General features: G+C 37.3%; 1 protein-coding gene across 1 annotated transcript in view; it reads right to left on the reverse strand.

Moving 5' to 3' along the window:
* Window positions 1–26,007, reverse strand: part of LOC135223660 (DNA topoisomerase 3-beta-1-like) — a gene marked incomplete at its 5' end in the record, with an annotated part of 174,629 nt that overhangs the window by 27,616 nt on the left and 121,006 nt on the right. The window contains 2 exon segments of the mRNA XM_064262318.1: window positions 3,525–3,742; window positions 17,551–17,760. Of these exon segments, the coding sequence (XP_064118388.1) occupies window positions 3,525–3,742; window positions 17,551–17,760 (428 nt within the window).

Genomic DNA, 26,007 nt, shown 5'->3' on the forward strand with positions numbered 1-26,007 from the left:
AAATGCGCACATTTTCATATATAATAACTCTATGTAACGGCTAATTTAAAATGGTACAAAAATTATGTCAAAGTGACGAAATAATTTCAGAGATGTGTCACAGATACTTTTTATTTAGTGCGGCAAGAAAGAAATTCGCGCTTGCGCGCCTGCGTAACGATTGTAAAAAAACAAAACAACACCTTGATCCGTGAACTCCCAGCATCCCCCAAGGCGCGTGATTCAAGAGTTTTTGGCTGTAGGCCTAAAAGTATTTTTCCGCGAATTTTTAAAAAAACTTTTGTATGTCGACGTAAAAATACGTCCAGTCGGCACCCGAGAGACAAAAAAATGTCGACGTAAAATACGTCCAGTCGGGCGTTTAAGTGGTTAATTAACCCTAAACGCCCGAAGCGGTATTTTTAAAAATCGTCTCCCGTATGCTGGCGGCGTTCGCGAGTGAGCGCCGAAGCGGAAAAAAGAAAAAGTGTAATTTTTTTTTTTTTTTAAATCACAGCACGCTTAGTTTTCAAGATTATGAGTTCATTTTTGGCTCCTTTTTTGTCAATGCCTGAAGTTTAGTATGAAACCATCAGAAATGAAAAAATATCATTATCATATATAAATATTGGAATATATGACCGCGAAAAAAACTTTCATATATAATTGTACAGTGGGGCCCCCGTATTCGTGTTCTCCGGATTCGCGGACTCAAACATTCGCGGATTTCTCTCGGGAACGTTTCACCACATTATTCACGGAAAATTCGCGCATTCACGGTATTTTTCTATGAGAAATATCCACAAATTCCTGGGGTTATTTTTTATCAATTTCAGAATAAAATGCACTTTTTGTGATAAAAGTATTAAAAAAACCAAGTATGAAAATTTTTAGTGGTTTTTCTTGAGTTTTAACTAACAAAATAGGCTGTTTTTAGCATTTTTATAGGGGTTCCAAACATTTGCGGATTCTAACTATTCATGGGGGGGTCTGGTACGCATCCCCCACGAATACGGGGGGACCACAGTATACAAATCGCGCTGAGCAAAACGGTTAAAGTTAAAGAGTTAATTTTTTTCGTTGTATTGTACACTAAATTGTGATCATTTTGGTATATAACACATTGTAAAACGATCAAGGAAACACAGAGAAAATATTATCACAAAATGATGCATGAATTCGTAACACGCGGACATAAAAATTTTTTTTTTTTCATAAATTCACCATAAATCAAAATATTGTGCTAGAGACTTCCCGTTTGTTGCAAAATGAAGTTAATTGATTGAATATTACTAGACTGTAAGTGTTGTAGCTTACAATTGCAGTTAAAGTTGACCAAAGGACTAATTTTTTCTATTTATCATTATTTATATGAAAATATTTCAAAATTGATAAAAGCTACAACCATGGGTTGTTTTTCGTTGTATTCTACATGAAATTGAGCACATTTTCATATATAAAACTTTATATAACGGCTAATTTAAAATGGTGCAAACATTACAACAATCGGACAAAAAAATTTAGGATTTTTTCGGAAGTTACCGCGTAGACGTAATGAAAGTTTATTTCATAAATTCACCATAAATCAAAATATTATGCTAGAGACTTTCAATTTGTTGCAAAATAAAGGTAAATGATTGAATATTACTAGAATGTAATAGTTTTAGCTTACAATTGCATTTTTTTACCATTTCGGTCGAGTCAAAGTTGACCAAAGGTTGAAATTTTGGCACATCGTTATTTATCGGAAAATTTTTCAAAACTGATAACAGCTACAACCATGGGTTGTTTTTTGTTGTATTCTACATGAAATTGCACACATTTTCATATATAAAACTTTATGTAACGGCTAATTTAAAATGGTGCAAACATTACAACAATCGGACGAAAAAATTTAGGATTTTTTTCGGAAGAGTTACCGCGCGGAGGTAAGGAAAATGTTTTTTTTTCCATAAATTCACCACAAATCGAAATATTGTGCTAGAGACTTCCAATTTGTTGCAAAATAAAGATAAATGATTGAATATTACTAGAATGTAAGATTTTTAGCTTACAATGGCGTTTTTTTACCATTTCAGTCGAGTCAAAGTTGACCGAAGGTTGATATTTTGGCACTTATCGTCATTTATATGAAAATATTTCAAAACTAATAAAAGCTACAACCATGGGTTGTTTTTAGTTGTATTCTACATGAAATTGTGCACATTTCCATATATAAAACTTTATGTAATGGCTAATTTAAAATGGTGCAAACATTACAACAATCGGACAAAAAAATTTATGATTTTTTTGGAAGTTACCGTGCCGACGTAAGGAAAAAGTTTTTTTCATAAATTCACCATAAATCAAAATATTGTGCTAGAGACTTCCAATTTGTTGCAAAATGAAGGTAAATGATTGAATATTACTAGAATATAAGAGTTTTAGCTTACAATTGCGTTTTTTGACCATTTAGGTCGAGTCAAAGTTGACCGAAGGTTGAAATTTTGGCACTAATCATTATTTATATGAAAATATTTCAAAACTGATAAAAGCTACAACCATGAGTTGTTTTTAGTTGTATTCTACATGAAATTGCGCACATTTTCATATATAATACTCCATGTAACAGCTAATATAAAATGGTGCAAAAATTAAGTCAAAGTGACTAAATAATTTCTGAGATGCATCGCTGATGCTTTTTAGTGTGAGAAGAAAGAAATTCGCGCTTGCGTGCCTGGGTAACGATTGTAAATAAAACAACGCCTTGATCCGTGAGCTCCCAGCATCCCCCAAGGCGCGTGATTCAAAAGTTTTCGCCTAGTAGGCCTATAACTATTTTTCCGCGAATTTAAAAAAAAAAAATTCTTTATATCGACGTATGTACTACCAATCGGCACCCAACAGACAATTTATATCGACGTTTAATACGTCCAATCGGCGTTAAAGGGTTAACTGACATCCCAATCTAGTTTATTTATAATTCTTGCTTACAGTATTTTTTCCAGAATATCAGGTATAAAATAATATCTATAATGTTAGCAGAAGATTTTAAGTTTTACCACACATAGCCATACAGTATTACATTCCAACTGGTACCTAATAAATAGCAAAAACCAATAAATAGTCTTGGAAATCCATTCAAACATTCAACATAATGCTTAGTAAATTGGTCATAAGTAAAACAGAAGTTAGTAAATGGATAATCTTTTAAGTATGAATAGTTTTATAAAGATATGAAAGAAAGCAATAACCCAAGATACTCTCATTCCTGCACTAAGAACCATATCTTACTGAAATCTAAAATGAGATGCTCATTTGAGCTCTAGTAAGTTATTCTAAGTTCATTACAAAAAATATCAACACCAATGCAACTAGTATTATTATACAATATCTGCACTGTAGTTTTCATCAATCATTCACTATCAGCTATCACCTTCACTTAAAATTACACCTTAGAAGTTCAACCATTTTCAAAATGCCTAGCATCACAAATGAGCTCAATTTTCCTGTAACTGTTCAGAAAAGAGATTAAAGAACTAAGTACAAAAACTTTTAACAATAACCTTGACAGGGGTCGTCCACTTGCAGAGAGTGGAGAAAACGAGACCTCGAAAAGTTCATCCATATTCTGGATGTTCTTGACAAAATAATGGAACTTTAGTTGGAATATCTCAAGTGTGTGATGAAGAACAGAATTGAAGTCTGCTTTTCCTAGGGCAATTAGATTAAGCTGCTCCTCAACAGCACTTCTCATTGTTGGCAAAACCAAATCTGGATCAATCTGAAAACAAAATCACAATTTAATGTTGAATCTTATAGTAACACTAGGGTGACAAACAATTAACTACTGGTTGATTTCTCTCAAACTTTGAAATGACTTAAAACATAAAAATTTTAATCTAATGCTACACACTTTTTAATATAACTCATGCAAAACATATTGTACTGATGAAAGTGGGCAAAACGGTTAAAAGCTAACGAGGTAATTTTTTCGTTGTATTCTACAGTAAATTGCGATCATTTTGGTATACAACACATTGTAAAACGATCAAGGCAACACAGAGAAAATATTATCATAAAATGATGCATGAATTCGTAACGAGCAGACATAAAAAAAAAGATGTTTTCAAAAATTCACCATAAATTGAACTATTGTGCTAGAAGCTTCCTGTTTGTTGCAAAATGAAGGTAATTGATTGAATATTACTAGACTGTAAGTGTTGTAGCTTACAGTTGCAGTTTTCTACCATTTCGGTCGAGTTATAGTTGACCGAAGGACGAATTTTTTCTATTTATCATTATTTATAAGAAAATACTTCAAAACTGATAAAAGCTACAACCATGGGTTGTTTTTTGTTATGTGAAATTGCACACATTTTCATATATAAAACTTTATATAACGGCTAATTTAAAATGGTGCAAACATTACGACAATCGGACAAAAAAATTTATGATTTTTTCGGAAGGGTTACCGCGTGGACGTACGGAAAAAGTTTATTTAATAAATTCACCATAAATCGAAATATTGTGTTAGAGACTTCCAATTTGTTGCAAAATAAAGGTAAATGATTGAATATTACTAGAATGTAATAGTTTTAGCTTACAATTGCGTTTTTTTACCATTTCAGTTGAGTCAAAGTTGAACGAAGGTTGAAATTTTGCCACTTATCGTTATTTATATGAAAATATTTCAAAACTGATAAAAGCTACAACCATGGGTTGTTCATTGTTGTATTTTACATGAAATTGCGCACATTTCCATATATAAAACTTTATGTAACGGCTAATTTAAAATGGTGCAAACATTACGGCAATCTGACAAAAAAATTCTGATTTTTTTCGGAAGAGTTACCACACGGACAAAAGGAAAATGTTTTTTTTTCATAAATTCACCATAAATCGAAATATTATGCTAGAGACTTCCCATTTGCTGCAAAATAAAGGTAATTGATTGAATATTACTAGAATGTAAGAGTTTTAGCTTAGAATTGCGTTTTTTTTATAATTTCGGTCGAGTCAAAGTTGACCGAAGGTTGAAATTTTGGCACTTATCGTTATTTATATGAAAATATTTCAAAACTGATAAAAGCTACAACCATGGGTTGTTTTTAGTTGTATTCTACATGAAATTGCACACATTTCCATATATAAAACTTTATGTAACGGCTAATTTAAAATGGTGCAAACATTACGACAATCAGACAAAAAAGTGTATGATTTTTTCGGAAGAGTTACCGCGTGGACGCATGGAAAAAGTTTATTTCATTAATTCACCATAAATCAAAATATTGTGTTAGAGACTTCCAATTTGTTGCAAAATAAAGGTAAATTATTGAATATTACTAGAATGTAATAGTTTTAGCTTACAATTGCGTTTTTTTACCATTTCGGTCGAGTCAAAGTTGACCGAAGGTTGAAATTTAACCATTTATCGTTATTTATATGGAAATATTTCAAAACTGATAAAAAGCTACAACCATGGGTTGTTTATTGTTGTATTCTACATGAAATTGCACACATTTTCATATATAAAACTTTATGTAATGGCTAATTTAAAAGGGTGCAAACATTACGACAATCCGACAAAAAAATTTGATTTTTTTCAGAAGTTACTGCGCGGATGAAAGGAATTTTTTTTTTTTTTTCATAAATTCACCATAAATCGAAATATTGTGCTAGAGATTTCCAATTTGTTGCAAAATAAAGGTAATTGATTGAATATTACTAGAATGTAAGAGTTTTAGCTTAGAATTGCGTTTTTTGACCATTTCGGTCGAGTCAAATTTGACCGAAGGTTGAAATTTTGGCACTTATCGTTATTTATATGAAAATATTTCAAAACTGATAAAAGCTACAACCATGGGTTGTTTTTGGTTGTATTCTACATGAAATTGCACACATTTCCATATAGTATAAAACTTTAAGTAACGGCTAATTTAAAATGGTGCAAACATTACAACAATCGGACGAAAAAATTTATGATTTTTTCGGAAGAGTTACTGCGCAGACGTACGGAAAAAGTTTTTTCATAAATTCACCATAAATTGAAATATTGTGCTGGAGACTTCCAATTTGTTGCAAAATGAAGGTAAATGATTGAATATTACTATAATATAAGAGTTTTAGCTTACAATTGCGTTTTTTGACCATTTCGGTCGAGTCAAAGTTGACCAAAGGTTGAAATTTTGGCACTTATCGTTATATGAAAATATTTCAAAACTAATAAAAGCTACAACCATGAGTTGTTTTTAGTTGTATTCTACATGAAATTGCGCACATTTTCATCTATAATACTCCATGTAACGGCTAATTTAAAATGGTGCAAAAATTATGTCAAAGTGACGAAATAATTTCTGAGATGTGTCGCTGATGCTTTTTAGTGCAAGTAGAAAGAAATTCACGCTTGCGCGCCTGGGTAACGATTGTAAACAAAACAACGCCTTGATCCGTGAGCTCCCGGCATCCCCCAAGGCGTGTGATTCAAAAGTTTTCGCCTAGTAGGCCTATAACTATTTTTCCGCGAATTTAAAAAAAAACTTTTTTATATCGACGTATATACGTCCCATCGGCACCCAACAGACAATTTATATAGACGTTTAATATGTCAAATCGGCGTTAAAGGGTTAAATATATATATACTATTCCTAATTGTAAAAGTAAAGAATAAAATCTACACTAAAGTCATACATTTAAAAATTGAGGTGCTTTTATGAAAATAAAATGAGATACAGGCCATCCCTAGTTATTGGCGGATGTTGTTCCAGCAGCTTGATAATAAATGAAAGTCGCTGATAGCTGAAAATCTGCAATTTTTGGAGCTATAAGTGCCAATAACTGGATTTTGGCGTCTATAACCAGTAATAGCACCTCTGTCAGCTATGTATTGCCGATAACCAGAAATCAGCGTAAGCAATTTTTAGCACTAGACATGCACCATAAAACCAGATCGCCGATAACATGGGACTATCTGTATACAGTGTAATAGCTAATTAAACCTTAACGGATGAGCATGCTCATATGATGATCTATAGCAGGTTTTGAGCAATGGACAGGCCAACTCATATGAGTAAAAATATGGTGGGAAAGATGTTCATTACACTTCAATGGTCCATAAATGACTTCTGGCAATTGTAGTATCCCAGCACAGTATAAAGGGAGATCACTGTGCCTTAAGACTTGATGGGGGAAATGTACTGCCCTCTCTATCCCATGATGTCTTTTTGTTTATTTGCTCATAAATATACCCAGGGATTTCTGTTGGTTTTAGTTCTTATCTTTTACGTTGTAAGTCAACTATAATTATAATTTTGCAAAGAAAAGAGCAAAGAAATTTTTGAAAAAGCATGAATACCTCACAAAAAGTTACTGAACCTCCCCACCTCAATATATCTCGTGAGTATTTTACCATAAATAAGTTTAGAATTTGTTACTGATTTAAGTGCTTATCTGTTATGATATTGTGAGCTGTAATTATAATCCTACAATACAAAATAAAAGAGATTATTAGAAAAAACATGTATAACCGTAAAATTAGCATATGTTTATGAGTGTCTAGTAAAAGAGGCCCCAAACAGGGTTGTAAATAGTCACTTTGAACTTCCTGTGGAGAGTGCAGAAAATTTTTCATAATTTTTGTTCTTACACCATGTGCATTTACTTTCACATGTCTTCCAAATAAAAAATCTTAATACTTATTTGCATCAATATCAACCCTTCCAACACAAATATGATGCATGCATACCAGAGGTTAATTAGGACCACATCTTGGTCGTGAGCATGTTTGTCTCTGCTTTCTCAAGTCTCCAAGTGACCTTGAATAAGATAGAAAATATACCAGAAAAACATCCAAGGTAGTGTTGCAATATAGGTAATTGACATTTTACATTATCATTTCCACAAATAAAGCCAGTATCTATCAACATATCAAAGAACCATGACTAAAGAGTAAGCCTTCTCCATTCTGACCAACAGCAGACTGAATGCTGAACCCTCACCAATCAATATTTCTTTATTCAAATACTAGATTCTTTCTCATATAATGAAAACAATTCCAATGTATTAAACTGTGACACAAATCCTTGTGAGCTAGATTATACCAAAAAATCACAAGATATTGAAAATGAAGACAATATTCATAGCAAAGAGACCAAGATAACAAATGGGCAGTAAGCTGCCAGTGACTTTAAACCACAGTCATTTGATTTCAATGCCAACAGCCTTGAAATTACCAAGGACAAAAGCACTAATGACAATTTCTATATGAATGTGAATGTTTGTTAGATTTTTTTTGCAACAACTTAGCAGACTAATAAGTATCAGTGTCTTTGGTAGAAACAAAAGGCAAAGAGGCTCCCAAGCACATTAAAACTTTCTTAGAAATAACACACAAAGAAATGTTTTATTTCCTTTGTATAATGATGATAATGTCTCATGTGAAAAGCATCACACTGTGGACCACTGGATGAAAGAATGATTCAAAATGAATTAGGAAATTAAGTTTCACAGCTTTTACAAAATAGTACAGTACACCTGATCTTAAGTATTCAAAGATGAAATGGAATGGTGCAAAATTACAAAATTTGGAAAGACTGAAAAGACCAACAGGCATGTAGACTGCAATAAAAAATGCTAATTGCACTTAAGAATATGCTGGTTAGTTCCATTAGCTGTAGTATGTGGAAAACAAAACAGAGGTACGTAAAATAACTTTTTCACCTGGTTGACACATCACTGTTGAATGCATATTATTTACATAAAATTAAATCTGGGAAATGGCAGTCTTCATTTAATTTTTCAAAACCAATCATATTACAATTAGCTGAAAAGTTCCCAGTGAGTCAGAAGTAGTAGTTAGCTGTACAACTCAAGAAAAACATTAAACATAACCAAAGGACACTTTCTTCAGTCCTGAAACAGCCCAAGACCAGTAACCTTGGCTGAATTGTCATGTAAGGCGATGTCAATGAGAAAATGTTCACACTGGTGCTAAATTTGACTGAGATAGAAATAAAACTAAGGAAAAATCTATTTATATGGACAGGATCTAATAAAAAAACATGGAGACTAATTGTGGCTACTTTTCCTTGTGATGACTATGAAAAAAGGAATAATTATTTGGACATAAAAGTAATAATTATCTGGACATATATCTTAAAAGACTGCTCTTAAAGGACCAGAAGACTAACACTGATAACAAGATAACAATTTGTATACGGTGTATCATTATCTAGTAGTATTTTCCAGTCTTTTGAATTGAAATGGGATAGCATGATAGCAGTGAGAGGGTTTTTTCTGCTTCCACTCTAAGGATTATGCCCAAACAGGACAAGATCACACATCTGGCGACCTAACTCTCCACCAAGGCCCTCCATACCAATTCGTTAGAAATTCAGTGTGTCATGCAACAGAATATATTACACAAATTTCATAATTGGTAATGGGTCACAATATTCTTTATTTTTTATCTTTGAGAAGTCATTTGGTGTTGTAACAATTCATGGTTAGAAAAAGTCTAGAATGTACTAGTACACAGTCATTTTACATTACCTGTTAACACTTGCGCTACATACGGTGGAACCCCCGTATTCACGTTGTCGGCATTCGCGGACTTACATATTCGCAGATTTTTCTATGGACCATATCTACCCATTATTCATGAGAAATTCATGTATTTGCTATATTTTTCTATGAGAAATATTCCCAAATTCCAGTTTTTCTTTTTTTTATTCAATTTCATCATAAATGCACTTTTCTGTGATAAAACTATTAAAAAACCAGGTATAAACATTTTTAGTGGGTTTTTCTTCAGTTTTAACTAACAAAATAGGCAGCTTTCAGTGTTTCTATAGGGGTTTCAAATATTTGGGGATTCTAGCTATTTACAGGAGCATCTGGTACGTATCCCCCGCGAATATGGAGGGAACACTGTAATACATATAATATAACCAAAATCTGTAATGTTTATACATGGTAGTATAGTGCTAAAATGATAAAGAATGCTTGTATGTAATATGCATAATTGGCTATTCTGAGAGATATCATACAAATGGCATTTGGGATGATTTTATGTTTTACTAGGCACTTGACTCTTAGTGTGTTTCTTATGAAGACCTAAGTGCACTTTTTTAAGCACAACTAGTTTATGGTATGACTAAGAGGCAGTGATAGCCTTACTCTTAGCTTTTACCTCAACAGAGAAAATTATTATATCAGCAAAAAAAAAAAAAATTATGTATATGACATAAAAATGATATTGTTATGATACAATAAAGTTTTATACATACTTACCTGGCAGATATATACAATTAATTGCCCACCCATCCTCCCCTCAGGAGACAGATGGTTTAGAAAAAATATGATGGAAAACGGGAATGGTTCCTATTCCTGCCACCCAGCGGCAGCGCGGTTGATCACCTGACCTACCTGTAGCGTGTGCGCGAAATTCGAAATTCTGTCGGCACGACGGAGTCAATAGCTAAGTATATATCTGCCAGGTAAGTATGTATAAAACTTTATTGTATCATAACAATATCATTTTTATACATTCAACTTACCTGTCAGATATATACTTAGCTGATTCACACCATTGGAGGAGGGTAAAAGACAGCTAATAACTGATTTAAACAGATATCACAACATTCGTTGTAGGTAATAATTAAATAAAACCTTGGTTCCTACCTGTTTAGACTGAAGACTTCATGATTAATAACCAGGAGTCTGCTTAGTCTCAAGAGCCTCAGCGAGAAATTGATCTATTGCTAAGAGTTCTTGTAGGTCTGCCAAAGGGGTCTTATCCACTTACTTGGCCGATCCTATAAGGGCTATGTCAAAGGGTTTCAATCCACTTATATGACAAGTACCTTTTTTCTAAGGAGCACAATACCGATCCCGATCACCTTAACCTAACACCATGTTATTTCTAAGATTGCAAGGAATCATCCCCGAACCCCTTGCAAACAACCAAAAAACTCAAACACAATTATCTCACACATCACTTAATTACAAAAAATATAAATTCAAAAATTAAATTTTTGTACAACCCCGCTTTTAAGACCTATTCAAAGCCTCCTACTGGCAGAAGCAACGGCCGCCTGTGCGACGTCAAGTGCTCATGCCAGCAGAAAAACCTTGATACTGTCTCAAAAGGGAGGTTCATGCACAGATTTTAGACAAAGTCTTTAGTACAACTCCGCTTATAAGGCACATTCGCAGTTCCTTACTGACAAGGGTAACGGCCGCCTGTGCGACAACTAGCACCCTTATTAGTAGTAAATCAAAAAACCTGCCTCAAGGAAAGGGAAGATTTACGTATGATCAAAGACACAGTCTCCTATAGTATAGCCCATCCTGTAAGATAAACTCACAGTTCCTTGCTTAACCAAGGCAACGGCCGCCTGTGCGACATCTAGCCGTCATGTAAGAAGAAACTTAGAGCCTAACTCAAAGGTACGGTTTTTCATAAACAAATTTTAATCTTTTCAGTTAAGGATCGGTATGCGTCCCTATTCCCAGCACTGTATCCGCAGACACAAAAGGACCCAGAGAGAAGCACTTTTCATAGGTAATCCTAACATCTTTAAGATAGTGAGATGCGAATACCGAATTGCATCTCCAATAGGTCGCATTAATAATATCCTTCATAGACATATTCTTCTGGAAAGATAATGACGTTGCCACAGCTCTTACCTCATGAGCTTTTACTCGCAGTGACTTATAGGAATCGTCTGCACATACACTGTGAGCTTCCGTAATCACACTTCTAACAAAATATGACAACGCATTTTTGGGCATTGGCCTTTTCGTATCCCGCACTGCGCACCATAAACTTTGTTTACATGCCCGTAGCTCTTCTTTCTTTTTAAGATAGAACTTAAGAGCTCTAACTGGGCATAAAGTTCTTTCAGTTTCGTCTCCCACCAAAGTTGAAAGACTTTTCACTTCAAAACTCCTTGCCCAGGGTTTCGAAGGGTTGGAAAGCACAGATAGCCGCGTCTCTTTTAAAACCCACTCGAGAATCTAGGGCATGGATTTCACTGATTCTCTTAACGGTAGCTAAGGGCTATGAGGAAATACACTTTCTCGTCCCAATCTCTGAACGAGGCACGGTCGGGAGGTTCAAACTTTTCTGACGAGAGGAACTTGAGTACTACATCCAGGTTCCAGCTTGGAGGAACTGAGGATATAGATTTAGAGGTTTCAAACGATCTTATTAAATCATGTAAATCTTTATCTTTTGCCAAATTCAATCCTCTATTTCTAAAAACCGCCGAGAGCATGCTTCGGTATCCTCTTATGGTAGAAACTGAAAGATGAGCTTCCTCTCTCAAAAATAACAAAAATCTTGCTATATTGGTACAGAGGTATCGGAGGAGGACAATTTATTCTTCCTACACCATCTTCTGAACACATCCCACTTCGATTGGTAAACCCGAATAGTTGACGATCTTCGGGCTCTAGCAATTGCTTTCGAAGCTTTGCTTGAAAAGCCTCTCGCTCTGACCAATCTTTCGATAGTCGAAAGGCAGTCAGAGCGAGAGCGGGGAGGTTTTGATGGTACCTCTCGAAGTGGGGTTGTCTGAGAAGATCTATCCTGTTTAGAAGAGATCTTGAATAGTCTACTGTCCATTCCTGTACCTCTGTGAACCAATCTTGGGATGGCCAAAATGGGGCGATGAGTGTTAGTCTCGTCCCTGTTGATGCAACGAATTTCTTCATCACCACTCCTAGCAACTTGAATGGAGGGAAGGCGTAAGCGTCGAGTCCCGACCACTCCAGTAGCATGGCATCCACCGCTATCGCTCTCGGGTCTTCGACTGAGGAGCAGAAGTTTTCTATCCTTTTTGAAAGGAATGTCACAAATAAATCCATTTGTGGCCTTCCCCACAGGTTCCATAGACTTTGACAAACCTGCTCGTGTAAAGTCCACTCCGTGGGGAGAACTTGGTTTGTTCTGCTGAGCCTGTCTGCTCTCACATTCTTTTCTCCTTTCACAAATCTGGTTAGGAGTGTGATGTTCCTCTCCTCCATCCATGACAGCAGGTCCCTCGTTATCTCGTAAAGGGAGAACGAATGCGTCCCCCCTTTTTTTATATAAGCCAACGCCGTGGTATTGTCTGCGTTGACTTGGATCACTTGATTTTTTACTTCTGATTCGAAGAATCTCAGTGCCAGGAACACTGCATATAGTTCTTTGGCGTTTATATGCCAGTCCTTCTGTTCTCTCTCCCATCTGCCCGACACTTCTTTTGCCCCTAGAGTCGCTCCCCATCCCGTCTCTGAAGCGTCTGAGAACAAGGTTAGGTTTGGGTTCTAAACCTCTAGAGACACTCCCTCGTTCTTTTTTAGCGGAAGCAGCCACCACTTCAGGTGTTTCTTCGCTTCTAATGTCACAGGAAAAGTGTCCGACAGACATCCTTTCTTCCAAGTCCATGATTGTTTTAGGAAGAATTGTAGTGGTCGAAGATGAAGTCTTCCTAGGGACACAAATTGTTCTAGGGATGAAAGAGTCCCTAGAAGGCTTAGCCACTCTCTGGAAACTGAAACTTTTTCTCTTTCTTTAGAAAAGGACGTTACTTTCTGAATCCCTCGCAGAATCCTTTCTTGGGACGGAAAAACCCGAAAATCCCGAGAATTCATCCGAATCCCCAAATAGACTAAGTCCTGACTGGGGATCATCTGCGATTTCTCGAGATTCACGAGTAGTCCTAATGAATTCGTCAAATCGAGTGTCTTCCGTAGATCCTCCAAACATTGTTTCTGGGATTTTGCTCTTATTAGCCAGTTGTCTAGATAAAGAGAGACGTTTATGCCCTCCAGATGTAGCCATCTTGCCCACGTTTCCCCGCATCAGGTACGTGAATACCTGCGGAGCGGTGGAGAGGCCGAAGCACAAGGCCCTGAACTGAAAGACCATTCCTTGTATCACGAACCTTAGATACTTCTTCGACGATGGGTGAATAGGAACGTGAAAATAGGCATCCTGCAGGTCTAGAGAGACCATCCAGTCTCCCTTTCGCAGGGCTGAAAGCACCGAGGCAGAAGTCTCCATCGAGAACTTTTTCTTTTCTACATAACGATTCAGGATGCTCACATCCAAGACTGGTCTCCATCCCCCCGATGCCTTTGGTACTAAAAATAGGCGGTTGTAAAACCCCGGGGAGGAAGGATCCTGAACCTCCTCTATTGCTTCCTTGTCTTTCATCGCTATCACCATCTGAAGAAGTGTCGCTCTCAGCACAGGGTCCTTGTACTTCGCCGATAGTTCCTTCGGAACTTTCGACAAAGGTGGTTTGTACTGAAAAGGTATTGATGTAACCTTTTTTTCCCAAGACCTGAGCTAACGTCCAAGGGTCGGCTTTCCTTATTGCCCAGGCTCCTACAAAGTTTAGGAGTCTGGCCCCTACAGAAGTTTGGAGGATTTTGCTGCTACTTTGTTTTCTTAAAGGCCCGAAAAGAAGACCTTCCTCGCTTCTCTGTTCTTCCTTTTTGTTGTTAGGTCGAGAGGTGGAACCTCTCCGAAAGGGCACTACCGGAGTACGAGTAGTCTTCTTAGCCACTGAAACCGCTGGTCTTGCTTTCTTGGTAGACTGAACCAAGAGATCTTGGGTTGCTTTCTCAGCCAGCGACTTTGCAATATCCTTCACCAAGAGAGAAGGAAAAAGATGCTTCGATATAGGAGCATACAAAAGGGCTGACCTCTGTGAAGGGGACACGGCTTTGGTCAGGAATGAACCAAACAACGATCTCTTCTTCACTACTCCAGCACCGAACAGAGATGTCAATTCCCCTGAACCGTCTTGAACCGCCTTATCCATACAGGATAAAATACTATGTAGAACTTCGGGTTCCAAAACGTCCGGTTCTTTCGCCTTTTTGGCCAGCACTCCAAGGGACCAATCCAAGAAGTTAAAAACTTCTAGTACATGAAAAATCCCCTTAAGGTGCTGATCCAATTCCGACATGCTCCAATAAGCCTTCGCTGAATTCAATGCCTGCCTTCTTGATGCTTCGACTAAGCTAGAAAAATCAGCTTCTGCTGAATATGGTAGCATAAGACCCATCGCTTCCTCCGTCTTATACCAAATTCCTTTCCTCCCTCCGAGTTTACAAGGAGGAGAGCAGAAAACTGTTTTCTGAGCCTCTTTCTTCACATTCATCCAGTTGTTTAATGATTGAAGAGCTTTTTTCATTGAAATAGCTGGTTTCATTTTTAAGTACGAGGACGACTTAGGAGTCTTCGTACTCGAAAACAAAGATCTCGGAGAGGGAGGAGCTGCTGGGCTTAGGGAATCTCCAAACTCTTGAAGAAGCAGAGACGCTAAAACTTTGTAATTGGAAACGCCCTCATTATTCGGGGTTTCTTCCTCCGACACGTCTTCCAACTCCATCATGGAAGGAGAGTGAGTTCTTATATGGGAATCTTTTTCCTTAGGAGAGATACTCCTAGAAGGAGAGAGGCTAGCCGATCTAGAAGCTCTCTCTTTCCTATCCAATAATTTCTCTTGAGACCTTGAAGTAGAAGCCTTCGATGTACAAGGTTCTCTTTGAGGAGTTCGATCCCCTTTATTCTGAATCGGGCTCCTATTTGCAGGAGAATCGCTATCTGAAGATATTACATGCCTCAATAAATATCTCCTCCTAGCAACTTCCATCTCAACTTGCATTCCCTTATCAGCTGGCGCCTCGCGCCTGGTTGTCTCCTCGCGCGCGGCTGGCGCTTCACGCCTGGCTGGCGCATCGCGCCTGGTTGGCGCTTCACGATCGTCCTGATGTTGGTTTGCGCTTGACCAGAGCCTCACGCCTGGCTGGCGCTTCCCGCTCGGCTGGCGCTTTATGCCTGGTTGTCTCTTCACACCTGGTTGCCTCGCGCCCCGAGAGCGCTCCATGAACTCGTACTTTCTTGGGTCTGTGAAAGACAGACCCTTCATCCGAAGAGGAAACTTCTTTCCTGGGAGGTTGATAATAAGGTGTCCTCGATTTCTTCACCGGAAGATACTTATCCTTTCTTCTGGGAGGATCTCGGGAAAGAACCCCGACCAGGGAAGCAATGGACTCCTGCATATCTTTCAATATCTTAGTTGTTTCCTCCCTTTGATCTAAATGAGTTAAAGGAGAGGATACTTTCTCCATTCTCGACGACTTAGCGGGAGAAGGCAAAACTTTTGCTTTCTTATTTTCCGTCGGGGAATCCTCCGAAAAACGTTCTGGACTCGAGTTAATTCCAGTTTCTTCCCATATCCTCTTCAGGGGACGAGAATGATCCGCCGATCTCCATCCTCTTTTAGGGGACGAATTCTCGGATGAAGAAAAACATTCACGAAGAACGCTTTTTCTAATGCGCTCTTTGGCAGTCTGGGATGTCACAGAATCTGCCGAAGAGACGTCTGACTGGTGGGGATTCTCCATAACCTCCGCACGGCTTTTGACATTTCTTCTCCTCTGGGCTTGGGAGCTTGAAAGAGGTCTAGGCCTGGGAGCGTTGTGAAGCCAATCAGATGCCTCCTCCACTTCACTGGGGACATTCACATCACTTTCCACAGCACTAAAATTTTGCTTACCTTCTATGGCAGCCATTTTACGCTCCATTTTCATAAGCGCTGCTTTAAGGCTTGCGATCTCCGAAGCAGAATCAGTAGGATCTGCATTAGGAGAAAGTCCTGAAATATTAGAAGGAGCATTCATAATGTTAGAAGAGGGTACATAATTACTCACCAATTCACTCGAAGAAAGAGAGCTAGGCTTGGTTTTGGAAGAGGACTTCCTTAACCGGTCTTTCTCTAACTTCTTCAAATAAGAAGTTAGAGACCTCCACCCTTCAGCACTCAAACTCTCACATTCATGACAAGTGTTATCGATAGAGCATTCATACTTCCTACATATTCTACAGACAGTATGAGGATCAACCGAAGCTTTCGGCATCCTCACCTTGCACCCTGCATTCACACACATTCTCACTACACTTCCAGAATCAGACATCATAATGAAAAATCCAAGACAAATTCCAATAACGGTCCACAATAGCATATGCCAATACAACGATACAAAAACGTCACCAAAAGGTCCAAAACGAAGATCAATTGCAATCCAAAAACGAAATCCAGCTAGAGATACCAACAACGATGTTACCAGTATGGCTGACAAAAAAAATATGACGGAAAACGGGAATGGTTCCTATTCCTGCCACCCAGCGGCAGCGCGGTTGATCACCTGACCTACCTGTAGCGTGTGCGCGGAATTCGAAATTCTGTCGGCGCGACGAAGTCAATAGCTAAGTATATATCTGACAGGTAAGTTGAATGTATAAACAGTTTTTTTACAATTTTGTTTGTCTAGCAGAGGGTAACAATGTACTAGTAGGGTATAGCCTTTGTATAATTCTGCTGTTATATCCTTTTTGATATTTGGAAAAGATAAATGTCTCACAAATCTGAAATGAATACAGTATGCACATTACTTCCAAATAAATGAAAATAATGCTGTTGACATCTTGTATCATTTTCAAAATTCTGCTGGACTGGTGAGTTTTTTCCCACTAGCCCTGCTGTGGTGGAATGATTAAGGTTCTACAGATAAAATACCAACAATACTTACTTTTTGATAACCATGCACAAGTACAATGCCAAGGTTGGTGGGAACAAGCCTTCGTCCAGATGAGACAGTTACATAGTTCCTCTGAGATATATTATTAATGTGAACTGGAATGGAAGCATCTGTCCCAATACCATGCTTCTCCATCAAACTGATCAATTCAGCTTCTGTTAGATAATCTGGGGGGGATGTCTGCCTTTCAGCTAGTTTTGACTGGAAATAAGAAAATCATGTACACTTATTATGAAAAAATAATTTTTTCCAGGAATTTCTCTACTCTTCAATGAATATAATGTAGTACTACCTATTAATATGATGAACCTCCTAAAACTACCGTATGCTAGATTTATCTAAAATTATATATACTGCATCTTAAATTAGACTCAAGATTCTAAGGCAATGTTCATGCTATAGTAAACTCAAGTTTTTAGAAAACTGATGTAACACAACATGAATATTGCACAGGCAGTCCCCGATTATCGGCAGACTTGGATAATGGCGTTCCAGTTTTATGGCACTACTGCAATTTTGGGCGCCATTATGCACCATTTCCAGTTATCAGAGGCGATAATAGTTATGGCACTGATAAGTACCTAACAGAGGCGCCACTAACCGGTCATCGGCTCCATAAGTGCCATTATGCACCATTTCCAGTAATCAGCACTAATAACAGAGTTATGGTATGGCCCCGAAACATACCAACAGAGGTGCCATTAACCAGTCATTGGTGTCAAAAGACCATAAATTGGCAAGTTTTGGTTAATGGCGATTTTTGCTTATCATCAGGCATGTCGAAACGGAACCCCTGTCAATAACCGGGGACTACCTGTACAGTTTTTCTATTGTGATAAGTTTTTTCTAATACAAAATTCCATGTACAAACTTGGATTCTGTCCTATTGAATTCACTTACGTAATTCTGTTTTTCTTTATTTTAAATGAAATACAGAAAAGAAAGTAAGTAATACAGTGGACCCCCATATTTGCGTTCTCCAGATTCGCAGACTCGTGCATTCGTGGATTTCTCTCTGGAACATTTCCCCGCATTATTTGCAGAAAATTTCCCTATTCATGGTATTTTTCTATGAGAAATATCCACAAATTCCTGTTTTTTTTTTTTTTTTTTTGTTTTTTGTTTGTTTTTTTTATATAAAAAAATGCACTTTTTGTGATAAAACTACTAAAAAAACCAGGTATAGAAATTTTTAGCGAGTTTTAACAAAATAGGAGCTTTAAAGCATTTTTATAAGGGTTCCAACTATTCGCGGGTTCTGAATATTCATGGGGGGGTGGGGGGGGTCTGGTACGCCTCCCCCGCGAATACAGGGGGACCACTTTTCTAACAAATTTCATAAAAAAACTTTGATTTGGATACTAACCTATTGCTAAAGATAGCTTATACCTCCATGCAAGTTGGCATTTAAAACAAAAGAAGATCAAATGGTTGATACCGGATAACTGTCTATTAAACCTGCTCTCCACTAGGTGTGTTTTGAATTTCTTAGCTCTTGTCAGAATTCTCCTTGACAGACTACTAAAAGGTTGGGCAAGGGTCTACTTTAGAAGAAGGTAAGTAAGCAAAATTTCATTATGAAAATTTATATCATTTAGGATCATTAATACTACCGTTAAAAACAGCAGATTCACAGCACAGGTAGACAAAATATACCTAGCCAATCTAGCTAAGTTTCTTGTATGAAACCCAAAACATTCCTACTGATCTGGAACTGTTTCTGGATTTGACTGTTGCCGGAATTTGGATTCTATTCGTATGTGAGCAGTGAAGAGTAGCCTTGCAGAGGAAACCACTTTGATTGATTGATTGTGTCTATTAAAACTGGCATCACAACATCTAAGTTATTGACACCGAAATAAATTTAAATAGGAAAGAATTAAATTTAAAATACATTTCATATAAAAATATTTAAACATACAGTGGTCCCCCCGTATTCGCGGGGGATGCGTACCAGACCCCCACGCGAATAGTTAGAATCCGCGAATGTTTGGAACCCCTATAAAAATGCTAAAAACAGCCTATTTTGTTAGTTAAAACTTAAGAAAAACCACAAAAAATTTTCATACTTGGTTTTTTTAATAGTTTTATCACAAAAAGTGCATTTTATGATGAAATTGATAACAAAAACCAGGAATTTGTGGATATTTCTCATAGAAAAATACAGCGAATGCGCGAATTTTCCGCAAATAATGCAGGGAAATGTACCCGAGAGAAATCCGCGTATGTGTGAGTCCGCGAATCCGGAGAACGCGAATACGGGGGGCCCACTGTATATGTACAGGCGGTCCTTGGGTTACGACGGGTCCGGCTTACGACGTTCCAAGGTTACGACGCTTTTTCTTAAATATTCATTGAAAAATCCGCCCTGGGTTACGACGCTTGTTCCGAGGTTACGACGCTGACGCTTCCGACGCTCCGAGTTTACGACGCTTTTAAAAAACACATATTATGATAAGATTAAGAACAAAAATCCTTTATAGTTTTTTAGCAACAGTTTTTTCCTCTCTCCCTCTCTATCCTCCTCCTTCATCCCTCTCTTCCCGTCTCTTTGTATTTTCCAAGAAAATAATCACTATAATTTTCTCTCTCTCTCTCTCTCTCTCTCTCTCTCTCTCTCTCTCTCTCTCTCTCTCTCTCTCTCTCTATGCTACAAAGATGTATGTTTTTTAGTATGATAAATAAATTATTTACTATTTTCAAATATTAATATTAATTTATACAGCAATAATATCAATTCATTAAAGAAAATACCATAGTGAATTAGTAAGATTTTAGCTTATATTTAAAAAATTATCGAAGAATGAAGGAAATCCCAGTCTTCTCTGTAACCTTTCCAGGTACTAAAACTGTCAGATATATATCATGTTCTGTGACAGCCAAAAGGGGGAAGAGCTGGGGGAGAGCTGCAGTGTTGCAATCAGTGGTCCTGATTTTCATTTTCCCCCTCTCTCTCTCTTTTTTTTTCTCTCTCATTTACTGAGACTCGAGATTTTTTATGTACTTGTACTATTAGTTTTTTAATACTTTTCAAAAATAATAATAATAATAATAATAATAATAATAATAATAATAATAATAATAATAATAATAATAATAATGGAAGAAGGGACTAATAAAAGCAGACGAAGACCCAGAAATATACAGAGACAGGAGAAAGACAGAAAGAACAGAGGACTGGCACAACAAACCAATGCACGGACAATACATGAGACAGACTAAAGAACTAGCCAGCGATGACAATTGGCAATGGCTACAGAGGGGAGAGCTAAAGAAGGAAACTGAAGGAATGATAAACAGCGGCACAAGATCAGGCCCTAAGAACCAGATATGTTCAAAGTACGATAGACGGAAATAACATCTCTCCCATATGTAGGAAGTGCAATACGAAAAGTGAAACCATAAACCACATAGCAAGTGAATGCCCGGCACTTGCACAGAACCAGTACAAAAAGAGGCATGATTCAGTAAGCAAAAGCCCTCCACTGGAGCCTGTGCAAGAAACATCAGCTACCGTGCAGTAATAAGTGGTACGAGCACCAACCTGAAGGAGTGATAGAAAACGATCACGCAAAGATCCTCTGGGACTATGGTATCAGAACGGATAGGGTATACGTGCAAACAGACCAGAAACGACGTTGATTGACAAGGTCAAAGAAGAAAGTATCACTCATTGATGTCGCAATACCATGGGACACCAGAGTTGAAGAGAAAGAGAGGGAAAAAATTGGATAAGTATCAAGATCTGAAAAATAGAAATAAGAAGGATATGGGATATGCCAGTGGAAAGGAAAAGTCGTACCCATAATCATAGGAGCACTAGGTTACGATCCCACGATCCCTGAAAAGGAATCTAGAAAACTAGAGGCTGAAGTAGCTCCGGGCCTCATGCAAAAGAATGTGATCCTGGAAACGGCACACATAGTAAGAAGAGTGATGGACTCCTAAGGAGGCAGGATGCAACCCGGAACCCCACACTATAAATACCACCCAGTCGAATTGGAGGACTGTGATAGAGTCGCAAAAAAAAAAAAAAAAAAAAAAAAAAAAAAAAAAAAAAAAAAAATAATTAAATAATAATAATAATAACTGTAATTACAAAATTCATATGTGATAGTATTTTAAAGAAATACAATACGTACTAATCTATCCATGTCACTTTTAATTAAGGGTGAACTCTCTCTCTCTCTCTCTCTCTTTTGCCACAAAAGATAATAATGAGTCATAGTGGTAACGCCCTCCCTCTCTTTTCGCTGGAAGCGTTATAAACAAAGAGAGATAAACACTCTCTCTCTCTCTCTCTCGTCTCTTTTACCGAGATGAAAGAATTTTTATGGTACTAGTATGTAAAATGTTTATTGATAATTTCAGTTATTTAATAATAATAATAATAATAATAATAAAACTTTAATTACAAAATTCATAATGGTCGTATTTTAAAGAGATGAAAATGACCTTTCCATTTCACTTGTAAGGATAATTCCTCTTTCTTACTGAGATGAGAGAACTTTTATGGTAGATGCACGTGTTTATTATATTTTCAAATAATAATAATAATAATAAAAGTAGTAATAATACGATAAATAATTTCAAAAGAAAATTCTTCCCTTTGTCTTTTTCTGTATCAATTTCCCCACCTCAACTCGAGTGACACTCGAGCTTAACAATGGCCATACAATGGTCAACGAAATTTAATGGTTTATGTAATCTCTCTCTCTCTCTCTCTCTCTCTCTCTCTCTCTCTCTCTCTCTCTCTTACTGAGATGAGATCATTTTCATGGACGTGTATGTAATAAGTTTTATCATTAATATTTTCCAATATTATACTATAAGTACAAAATTCATATCTGAGTATTTTAAATACAATAATCATTCCATTTCTCTCTTTTAAACAACTCTCTCTCTCTCTCTCTCTCTCTCCACAAGATATTTGTCATACATTTGGTGTTTCTATTTCTTCCTTTTATCTCTCTCGCTCTCAGCAAAAGAATTGATAGACAGACAAACATAATTGCACAGTCCTCTCTTTCTCTCTTCTCTGGAGAAATATATGTATTTATGGGAGGGAGAAAAAGTTGCCTACAGACGTTCATTTCAATCTATTGAAACCTAAGGATTTTCTCTCTCCTCTCTCTCTCTCTCTCTCTCTTCTCTCTCTCTCTCTCTCTCTCTCTCTCTCTCTCTCTCTCTCTCTCTCTCTTGTATTTTAATGAAAATATACAGTAATTTGTGAATACACAGTGTTGCACATGAAAAAAGTAAATTAGTGATAATTTTAGAGATACGGCCCTAAGAAAAATTGCAAATTAGTAGTGAAATTTTCCCTGTGGACATGTTTTCAAGAACGTTGTTCCGGCTTACGACGATTTTCGGGTTACGACGAGTCTTAAGAACGGAACCCCCGTCGTAACCCGGGGACCGCCTGTACATAAATATATTTGTTCAAATATATAAATTCTTACATAGGTATTCTATGTATAATCTAAATTTTGTTGAGGAGGCCCGCCTCCAACATAAAGATATATAACTGTTCTATATTACAATCCTTTCCGAGAATTGTAGCTAGAATAAAATTACCTTCTCTGTCACATTCCCAAGATAGGAACCTATATCTCAAATTCCCAAGTCTGGGACATTCAACCAGCAAATGTCTCACAGTCAAGGGCACAGTACAGTCATTGCAAAATGGAGGATTTTCACAGGACATCAAGAACCCATGAGTGAGTCTTGTATGTCCAATTCTCAATCTACATAACACTGTTTCCTGTCTCCTTGGCATATAGGGATTAGACCAAGGAGACACTGATGACGTGATACTGCGCATTTTTTGATTAGTTAAAATATCCTCCCACTGGGACTCTCAACATTTTTCATTCTCTGACCTACTAGAAGATATAAATCCTGATATGGTAGTAGGCATCTTGTGGGTTCTGAGGAGCTGACTGCCGACTTTGCAAGTTGGTCAGCTTTCTCATTCCCAACCACCCCAACATGGGAAGGCACCCAACAGAACTTTACCTCTTTCCCTCTTCTTTTCAGTAAGAGCAGCCATTCCAATATATCCAAAATCAAGAGGGCTTAACACGTTAAAAGATTCCAGTAACTGAAGAACACTTCTTGAGTTACAATATATAATAAAATTATTTTCATTCTGAATTAAAATTTCCTTTAAAGCCTTTACAATTGCATATAGTTCTGCTGTAAAAATTGATGCAACAGATGATAACCTCCTGCTTCTATCTATATCAGGGAAGGCTACACCAAAGCCAATGCCAGCATATGACTGAGCCATCTGTGAAAACTGCAGTGGAGGTACCATGTTTCAAAGAATGTTCTAAAAATATTGACTGCATGGTCTTACTAGACAATTCTGTCTTGGTAAAATTAAAATATCTCCAGAATTTTATTTCTGGAAAGTTCCAGGGGGGCTAACTGAATATTTTGCTGGTAAAATCTCAATCCTTGGCATGTTTAATTCACTGACAATAAAATTTACTCTAAAAGCGAATGGATGAGGTTGCTTGGGGTGATCTTCATAAAACTGCCAATTCCTTTCCTTTCTCATACAATTGCTGGTTAAAGACTTAGGTAGCCTCTGGAATCTATACCAGCTCCAAACCAGCAGACACTAGCAATGAAGATCTAGCGGCACCTCACCAGCATTTACAAGCATGCTCTCAGTGGGAGATGATTTAAATGCTCCTGTACACAACTGTATTCCTCCTTGATGAATTGAGTAGAGCATTTTAAGGCTATTTGGCTACACAGACGTGTACATTTCACGCCCATAACTTAATTTTGAAAAGACCAAGGCTTTATATAATCTCAACATCTGAGTTCGGTCTGCACCCCACGAGGTGTGAGACAGGACTTTCAGCAAATTCATTGCTTTCAAGCATTTTGCCTTAATATATTTCAGATGTGGAATCAGGTCAGCTTGCTATCAAATATCAACCAAAGAAACCTTGTTTCGCCAACACATGGAATTCTCTGCCTATGAATGAATAGATCTGGATCGGAATGGATTCCCCTTATACGACAAAAGTGCATAGTTACCGTTTTACTGACAGAAAATCTACAACCATTAACCTCAGCCCACTTTACTATATTATCAATGCAGAGCTGAAGGCAGCGTTCAGCCACTGCCATCCTTGATGCTGCAAAGCCAGCACAGAGAGGGGCTCTGAGGAAGGAACACAATGCCGACAGGACTGACTGGGTTCCAAACTCTCTTCACAGCACCGATGAGCATACCAAAATTAGTGAAGTGGCAATTCTGGCAGAGGGAAGCGAAGTAGAAGGGCTCTCAAGATCTGAGTGGAATGCCGCAGCCGCCCAACTTCAAGGCGAGAAGCATGGCTCACTACTGTAGAGACTGAAGAGAAACAAATAATATGCCTTCCCCCTCAAGAAAAGAAGATATCTTCTGTCCTGAGAGAGGCACAAGAATCACATCTCTGACAGAAAAGGGATGGGAGTAATCACACAAATTCTGAAAGAGCAAAACATTACCACGTTCCCAGAAAATGTTTTGCAAGATACTATAGAAGAGAAATAAAACATTGAAATGTCTTAACACAAATGTTTCAAAATATCTTTAAATATTACAAATGCAAAATGCTAAAGAAAAAAATGTAGCTGGCCAGCTGCTGACGAAGCAGAAGGAACAGGTCTGAAGCATATCTACTGCAAGTAGCATCTGTCCCAGAAGAAGCATGAACATGGGAATCCTGGAAGGCCGTATAAATACGTTGATGCTCACGGGAGTTCTTACGCTGGTTAAATAAAGCACAAATAAAGCACAGCCTTAGGACAAAAAGAAAAAAAAAAAAAGCAAAGGTTCACTCTCCTAGGTAGTAGTTGAAGAAGACTGGTGCATCACTGGATTGAAGTGCACCCTCTCGACTTGCTTCCACCTCAACTATGCATCGGATGCCAGATACCACAGATTCCTTGCATTTACAATCTTTAATTGTTTTTAATCGGTTTCCAGTTGGCACCAGAAGATTTATCCTTTTGCTAAGACCGAAGGTTTGTTCGGCGTATGAACAATTATAACCTAAAATCTTACTAATTCAATATATAGTATTTTCTTTAATGAACTGATATTGCTCTTTACATTAATGCATGTTAACATTTAAAAATGAGTAAATCCTTTATTTATCTGTCTAAACTTTACACAGTATTAATCAATATTAATATTTGAAAATTAGTAAATCAGTTTTGAACACATAATATCTTTGCCAGAGAGAGAGAGAGAGAGAGAGAGAGAGAGAGAGAGAGAGAGAGAGAGAGAGAGAGAGAGAGAGAGAGAGAGAGAGAGTAGAAATAATATGATCAGGATTTGGCAACACAAACATACCCTTATGGTCACAAAAGTCAAGTAATGTGACATGTATGACAGGTCTCCCTTCCCTCTTGCTTTACAGTTTAAACAAGAGATGTGGG

This window comes from Macrobrachium nipponense, chromosome 10 (genome assembly GCF_015104395.2).
Source record: "Macrobrachium nipponense isolate FS-2020 chromosome 10, ASM1510439v2, whole genome shotgun sequence".
Taxonomy (NCBI): domain Eukaryota; kingdom Metazoa; phylum Arthropoda; class Malacostraca; order Decapoda; family Palaemonidae; genus Macrobrachium; species Macrobrachium nipponense.